This window comes from Nestor notabilis, unplaced genomic scaffold (assembly GCF_000696875.1).
Source record: "Nestor notabilis isolate BGI_N333 unplaced genomic scaffold, ASM69687v1 scaffold10448, whole genome shotgun sequence".
NCBI classification, from domain to species: Eukaryota; Metazoa; Chordata; class Aves; order Psittaciformes; family Psittacidae; genus Nestor; species Nestor notabilis.
The window spans coordinates 1-8,488 of record NW_009941496.1 but is presented as its reverse complement, the minus strand read 5'-3'; the positions used below and the strand labels follow the sequence as shown (position 1 = coordinate 8,488).

The 8,488-nt window shown below is 39.3% G+C and overlaps 1 protein-coding gene across 1 annotated transcript; it reads right to left on the bottom strand.

Annotated features, from left to right (window-relative positions):
* Window positions 1–235: 235 nt before the first annotated feature.
* Window positions 236–7,393, bottom strand: ZFPM2 (zinc finger protein, FOG family member 2; the record flags this gene model as incomplete). The annotated part of the gene is made up of 3 exons (XM_010020916.1): window positions 236–3,715; window positions 6,468–6,692; window positions 7,359–7,393. Coding segments are annotated over 3 exons (2,752 nt in total), but the record flags the coding sequence as incomplete, so codon positions are not given.
* Window positions 7,394–8,488: the final 1,095 nt, after the last annotated feature.

Genomic DNA, 8,488 nt, shown 5'->3' with positions numbered 1-8,488 from the left:
ATTTTAAGTTTTAGTTCACCAGGTTGTCTTAGACTTAGTTGTACTAGTGACCTGTCAGCAAAGATTCCCTCAAAGTGGAGGCATCCTTTGTACTAATTTTCTCTTTGAACACTTTGCTGCCATTGAAGAGGTGGCAATGTTAACCTGGTTCTAAGAGCTTCTCTTCACAGTTTGTAAGCTCTAAATCCTCCTTGAAAAACAAAGCAAAACAAATTTAAAGAAAGTACTGCCAAACTTCTCCAATGATCTGGAATTTTATTCCATCCATATACATGCATAGTAACAACATTTGTTGAGAAATTATTTCTATCAGAAGTAGAACATTATCTTTGTGATCACCAGTTGCAGTATTGCTACTCTTCTATTTAAATATATCTTATATATGAATTAGATTCATAATTGCAGCATTGAGTTTAGGGTTTTTTTTAGACTGTGCCTTTCAAAAGATAAAACTGATTGATATGACCTCATTACTTACAATACTGCTTCCAGTAATTTTGTTCATTCTTTATAAAGTATTGCATTTAACAGCAAAGGTTTAAAAATTGAGACAGAGATGCATCAGCGAAAGAAAATACAAGTACTATACAAGAAAAAAAATGCCATCTTCATTTAACGTACGTTTCAGATTAAGAAAGTGGACAGAAACATACTGCTACATACAAATGCAAAGCCTAATGACTAAGGTACTGTATCTGCTAAAATATAAAGTGCAAACTGAGCCCAATTGTTCAAAAAATTGAAATTTTAAGGCGAACTCTACAGCATAGTTGAAACTTCTTTGCAAGTTATATTTTAGCATATACATATATCTGCAACAGCATATAAGAAAAAAAAATCAGGATACACAAGTGCTTTTGAAGCTATTTCTAAAATGCTCTTCTGTATTGTTTGCGACTATTTTCTTTAAAATCTACTATACAGTGCAAACCATATGTGCTACACAATAACTATACAATAACATTACAAATGACTTTAATATAAAGTTTTTAAATAAAAAATAACATAACTACAGCTATGAATACTGCTGGTAAAATAAATTAATATTTTTGAAAATGGCACCAATAATACACTTTACTAATGGACTGTAATGAAATTACACCTTTAAGTCTTCAACTCGGCAATAGTGAAATCTCCTGATTGTCCAGATGTAATTCAAACAGCTTTCTTTAGACTGTATGGAACAATATGCTAAACACAGGTACCAAAGGTGACTGATTGTTTCATTTGACATGTTCTGCTGCATGTGACGAGCAATAAAACTTCTTATGAGTTATAAAGTTTGAAAGATTGTTGAACTGGATGTCACACAGTCGGCAATACTTTCCACTGGCTGGGGCCTGGGTAGAACCATTCACGCCTTTAGCTATACTAGACAACTGTTCCTCTGCTGTAGGAATTGCTGGAGAGACATTTTCATTTGCAGTTAAGGGATTCTCAGAGATCCAAGAAGGAGACTTGTGCCCATCTTCATGTGGAGGATTCTGGGAAATGTTCTCTTGCTGTGGGTTTGCAGCAGGTCTTTCCTCCTGTTTTAGTCCTCCATTAACTATTACCATGCCTCGGTTTTTTGGCAATAGTGGAAGAGACTCTTTCTTCTGCACAGCACATCCATTTGAAGGCACCTGGCCTTTAGGAGATTCACTTTCTGTATTTGTGCTTTGATCTAAATCAGTATTATGAATGATGAGAGAACCAGAAATGTAATCACTTGGCTTTATTCCATAATATGGAGAAAGCTGATCTGCTCCTTTAGCTTTCTTTATTGCTCCAGGGTAAAGGCATTGTGGAAGAAACAAATGTTTGTTTTCTTCTTTTGTAGCAATAAGCTGGGCTGCTTCACTAAAGACTTTTAGTCCTTGAAGTGTTGCTAAATGTGTGGAAAACAAGTTTCCATTAGGAGAAGACTGTTTCGAGTTTCCATTTTTCTCACATTTGATTATGTTTCTCTCGTAACTGACATCTGGGCTGTTTCTTTCGCTTTCTGGGTTTTGAAACACCTTAGTGTCGAGTTGTCCCAGGTCATTACGCTGATGGGCAGTGACAGGGCAAAAATTCTGCTTGTGAGCTAGGTAATTCTCTACCTTGTTAAAACTGATCTTGCATACTGTGCATTCATGGTAGTCCAGCAGCCTTTTGGGAGAAGTGGACGTCCTCTCTGATGGGGGTAAGCACTTTTTACTGAGATCTATTGGCACATCCATCTCCAAGCAAGACGCAGTGGAGTGGGGAGTATCACACTTTGAAACTGGGACGCACTTGTTAATAGACAGTGAAGTTTCCAGATGCTTTGAGACTATTCCTGGGAAGATATCACATCGTGGATGGTAACATTCTCCAAGGCCCTCTGTTGACTCTTGAGTAGATGTACAAGGATTGCCAAGATTAGCCACTTCTAGAAATCGCTGTTGAACTAGTGGTGGCCTTTGCTCTTGCTCTGGTAGGCACATCTCATACATCTTCCTTCGCTTCCGGGTACGCATTGTTCTCTGCATGGCAGGCACTTTGTTGGAAGCGGACCTCTTCAGCGGGGGATCGTGGCGAGTGGCACAGTAATACTGCTTGTGGACCATGTAGGTTTCATGTCTGCTGAAAGTAATATTGCAAGCTTCACATGTGGTCTTGTTAGGATCACTCTCCCCTTCTACTAAAGGAGCATTGGCATTCTTCACATCAGAAGGTTTTCCGTTTATCTTTTCATCACCATTACTTGCAGTTGACAACTTCTTAGATTGTGCTGTAAAGTCTTTTTCATGACTTTTATTGTTTGGCCCAATCAAATCTAAAACATTGGAAGAATTTATGCATGATGTCTGAAGAAGTTGATTCTCTGGATCTGATGTGTGGGGACCTGCATTCAGGATGTTTATAGAGCTTTGACCGTTACTGGGACTTACAGCTTCTGGCATTTTTTCTGAGACGCTGGAAAAATCTGGTGACTTTGCCATCTGCTGCCACCGGCTGCTGCAGTAATGCTTTTTGTGTACCAAGTAGTTGTCTAAATTGTTGAATGTTATGTTACACTCAAAACATGTAGCCCCTTTGGGCATCAAAGGGCTGTAAATTACAGGAGGGTAATTGCTACTTCCGTGCCTTAGTCTTCGATGGACCAGTTCAGACATTTTGGCTAATATCTCTGAAGCCTGAGGAACCACAGTGATGTCTTGAGGAAAAGCAAACTGGGAAAGAAAAGGTCCCATTGGGAAAGAGGGACCAATATTAGGCTGAACTGGCGATGAAGCAAGTCTTGGACTGGATGGTTCAGATTTTATTTTAGTGTATGAGAAACTCTGCTTATTTGTTGCAGGCTGGGTTTCTGGCCTCTGATTTGGAAGGAAAAGTGAAGCCTTTTTTTCACACTTATCAAGCTCTGTATCAGAACTTGCATCTTTAGTCTGCATGGTCTTTTGGCTCTGGGGAACATCATTTCTGCTCAAGAGGTCCGTTGCTGGCTGTAAACCTTCTTCGTTTCCACTTGGAGAGTGTTCGATGTCACTTTCTCTCTGAATTTTGTTGCCAGAGACATGTAACTCTTGGTGCTGCAGTAGCTCCCTCTGAGTTTGGAAGCCAAAATGGCAGTGATTGCATCTAAAGGCAGCTTGAGTAAGATGCGAGAACAGGTGCTGATGAAAGTTAATCACCGAGTCTGCAGTGTAAGTACAAACTGTGCATTTCAGACTTGCACCGGGTGGGAGAAATTCTTCCATTTTCACTCCTATAAAAAAGACAAGTAAAATACAAAATAAAGTGACCATTTTGCCCTTTGTGAAGTATACTGGAAAATCAGTTGGACAGAAGGAACAAATGCAGTGAGAATAACAAATTTTCTTCTGATAGGATAGTATTAGTCACCCTGCAAATACTTGAATTGATTCAGAAATTTCTTTCCTCAAACTGCTAGAGGATATTCCCAGACTTCTGCTCTGCTTTGCAAAGCCTTAGTATCTTCATGCATTTAGCAGAGATGAAGGGAAAGAACAAACAAGGGAAAGAATAAAAATAGACTGGATTTATTCTAAATGAAAAGGTCTTAGAAATCACAGTTTTAACTAAAGGAGACATAATGTTCCACAAACACAATCACTGGAAATTCTGAATGCACAGGAAGCACATCAAGGTCAAGAGGCTCACTATTATGATGTGGCTTGAGGTACAGCCCTCAAAGTCAGAGTGCCTGAAAGCCGCAGGCAGAGCAAAAGTAGCATTTTGAGCATTATTGATGCTCAGCTCTTTGCCTGCACGACTTGGCTGTAGTGTGTGAACAGGATACAGATCTATCCTCGTCAGAAAGGACTGATGAGTTGCATTCATTGTGAAGGGAGGAGGAAGAGTAAGATACGGCTTCACCAACATTTTATCTTCCACATATAATGGCCGTAGACAACTACTGCTGTAATACACCACTTTTTCCTCATGAAATCAGTACAGCTTTCCCTTTCAAGAACAGTACATTCAAAGCCACCTTACAATTTGCTGAAACACAAAAACATGTTTCACGGTATATCAAAACCGAAAATACCTGAAAAGAGATAAGACCACATTTCTCTACTGCAACAACACAGATTTTGATTACCTGTTAGACAATCAAAACTGAAAAAATGTTGGTAGGGATGATATTCAGAATCTAAAATAGATATTTTTTCTGTCTACACAGATGCACGTACACACCATACCTTGATCACTAGGTTCATGGTAGTAGCTATAAGAATATTGTGGCTCAATCTGTGGGAATTCCCTTTGTTGTACTTGGAGGTCCTCGCTTCTATTCTAGCATCTGTGACTGCCACAGTTGTGAGCAACTTTTAAATTTGACCTATTCTCTGCCTCAGAGGCCTGAAGGGAGCTCAGGAGATACACAGCATTTTAATCAGTGCTTGTTCCCCATCAGGCACTTTTTCACCAGGAAGCCATACGAAGCTCGAGCTCCTCCACTGCCATGAGATGGTGTTTCCTATGCTTCCACATCATGTGGTACTTTTGACACCTAAGTCAAGGATATGTCACTAAATGCAGAGAGCTGAAGCAATCCTTTTACACAATGGCTAAGATTTCAGAATTTTCCTCTCCTTGGGGAGAAATGAATTTATTCCAAAAGTACCTGGTTTTAGTTACTAGGCTGTAAGACATGCTGGGCTGCATTCACCTGCTCTTGTTGAAGCTGTTCCTACTGTTCTGCTGGTTCACTGAATCGTGAAATATTTGCTAGGTAAGAGACAGAAAATGGCAGTAGCCTGATACTGGAAGTTAAGATCTGGAAGCACAAAAATATCTGATTTCTAAATGAATAGCTAAGTGTTGTCTGTGTTGTCTATATATGAAAGTTTCTCACGTAACACTCTTCTACTCCTGGGAGGTACCAAACTCCTCCAAGGCAACACGATGCCTTCTAGAGTTCTAATTGCTGCCCAAGTATCAGACAAACATTTGTCACTTCACCAAGTCCACAGAGCAGACTCCTACTTCCCCAAGAGTTTTCACATTGCAGCCAAATAAAGCTTTCTTCTGTGAATAAAGCACACATAAGGGTCCTTTTGACTCCATCCATTTAACAGGAGGATCAGAACTCCTGTAGGGCCCTTGCCTTTTTCCAGACACAGCTCTGTACACTAGACAGCACCAGTCCTCCCACCTCCCCCCCCATACCCTGACACTGTGGTCTTATTTGTAGGTTTTCTCTGCTGCTGAAAGCTCCAGTGCAGAATGTTCTGCAAATTTGTGGTTGAGTCACCATCCCTGGAGGTATTTGAAAGATATGTAGATGTGGCACTTAAGGACATGGTTCAGTGGTGGATGTGGCAGTACTAGGTTAACTGTTGGTGTCAATGATCTTAAAGGTCTTTTCCAACCAAATCAATTCTATGATTTGATGATTCTAAAATACTATCCCCATTTTGTAAGGAGGGAAAAGCATATTGTTATCAAACAAGAAGTTCTTAGGAAACAAGTGTTCTGGGAAAAGCACACTTTTCCAAAGAGTTTTGGACCCTGGCCCTTAAAGCCTCCTGCCTAAGAAGCCTGCTCTAGGACCCCAAGATCTTACTTCAGAAGGACTTGCTCTCTGGTGGTGTGTTTCTCTGCTGAGCATCAAAACAGGGTAGTAGAGATTGCAGTCTAGCAGGCTCATGTTTGGTGGAGGGAACCCTGAAGTAATTGATTGAATTTCTCAGAGACCTAGTAGCAGCAACGAAACTGTGTCTGATTCCTGAGCATACCTTCACCAGTAAAGAAATGTTGCCTGTATATGCGTATACACGTATTAAGAGAGACACAACATTCAAATGAGGATTAGTAGATAAGAGAAATGATACTGGCTACATGGGAGAGGTGCTTGGTGTATAAGACAGATCAGAAACTCTTGACATACTTGCGTGTATTTGGGGAGACATTGATCCTCTGAATGTCTATAGTGAATAATTCTTCAAATACCTAAATCTAGAAGATAATACAGGAAAATACAGGGTACTTACCACTGTGAGAATTTAGGTGCATTTCCAGAGCTCTAGCATTAGAAAAACTTTTGGTGCACTGTGGAAAGGGGCAGACACTGGATATCTGCTGAGCACTCTCTTCGTTCTCCTCCGACAGCTGAGGCCCTTCTCTTTGCCTCCCGCTGCAGTAATACATGAGATGGGCCTGCAGGTTCCGCTCGCTTCGATACCAAATGCCACAGGATTTGCAAGGGAATATGTCCTCTGCAAGCAAATACAACCAGGTGCAGGTTAGCCATGGTGCACTCAGTGCCAACCTATTAACACAGTTGTATTAATTCCCTTCATTTCCCCATTAAACACATGCTTATTTAATAAAAACAGAACCATGGGTTTATGAAAATGTCATTTGTAGGTGAGAGACTGAAAGTGGGAGACAGATGTTTCTTTCAAAAGGAGATTTTAAAAATAGTTACTAAAAAGCCAGCTAGAAGTTTTTAGTATGTAATTACTCAAAAATATTAAATTAAATTGATTGATTGTTGTGAATATGCAGTATTCATTTAAGACCTAAGCTATATTTCCAATACCTCACTCCTGATAGGTGACATATTTCAGCTGCACTTTTTTCTTCCATATGCACAAGCCTTTCCAGCATTGGGCCTTGGAATTTTTGAGTGCTGATTGAAGATCATTCTGAAGAATGTGTATTTTCAAAATGCTTATGCAATTATTACCGTAAAACCGTGTTGCTCTGGTATCCAGGAGGCCAGAACAGATTATGTTTCCTTCATGTTGAATGTAATATTATACTAAGCAGCATGTTTGTCTCCTGGATTCCTGATGTTATATTACTATCAGAAGTTAAAAATTCTAATGTACTTTTGTTTTCTTGGTTTTGGTAAAATGTAACAGTTACACACTTTTCACTATGCAAAAGGATATTTGCTAAGAGTAATGCGATTCTTCATTGTCTTCTATCCCAAAATGTCAGGACCGTCTCTGAGGGGAAGACAATGCAGAGGTTGCACAGAGTGCTTCCCAGCAGCAGAGGGAGTAGATATATTTTGATCATATACCGAAGGCTACATACTTTACTTATGTGAAGAGTGATAATGAATACTGTGTATTTACATAACGCAGATAGATACTTGGTTGTTAATACCCTATCCGAATGACATCTGAACATTACATGTTGTGTATCTGTCTCAGAAGGACAAAAATGGTCTTTGATCTCTCTGAAAGCTGAACTTGCAACCCTATCAGTAAGAACAAGGGATAAATCCCAGTCTTTTAGGGTACATCTAAACTAGTACATTAAACATGACTTTTAGACACAAGCATTTAATGGAGCAGTTAATATCCCAGTATTTACCACTATTAAACTATTACTGATACAGCTTGAATCATTTGAAATGCCCATCTCATGTGAAAACTGTCATTTCTGCATTTGTTTTTGGTTTCAAATGGCGTAAAAATGGAACTGTTGTGGTTTCCACAGAAACCTCCAAAAATAGTAATCAGAAATTCTGATACGGCAAAAAGTCCTATTTGAATTCATTTGACTGCATTGCATCACAGAATTGAACTTTCTGATTATCTTAATGAATTTCCAGCCATCTTTATTTCCCATGGGCTAGATGGCTCTGTTGCTCCAGTTATGGAGCTGGGGAATAGGTGACTCCCATTACGTGCTATGCAGAGGAAATGTATTTAGGAGTTTTGCGTGGTGAGAGGATGGAATTCCAGGGTGAACAATGTATAGGGATGGGATCTGAAATTATTACTTCCCTGAAGTAATGCAAAACAGATAAGGGCTACTTGAAGTTAATGTTTTAATTCTTTAAAAGCAAAATATTTTGATTTGTTTCAGTGAATAGTTTCCAAATATTTGAATGGATCAATTCAGAAAATGAAACATTCAAGCTCAAGCTGACTGAGCCAGAGGTGATAGGATCGCTTTGATTTTTCAAATAGAAAGTATCAGTAAACATTAAAAAAAACACCCATCCTCTTTCTTATTTTTTCCAGAAACTGATCTTTCATTTCCTGCCCCCGCC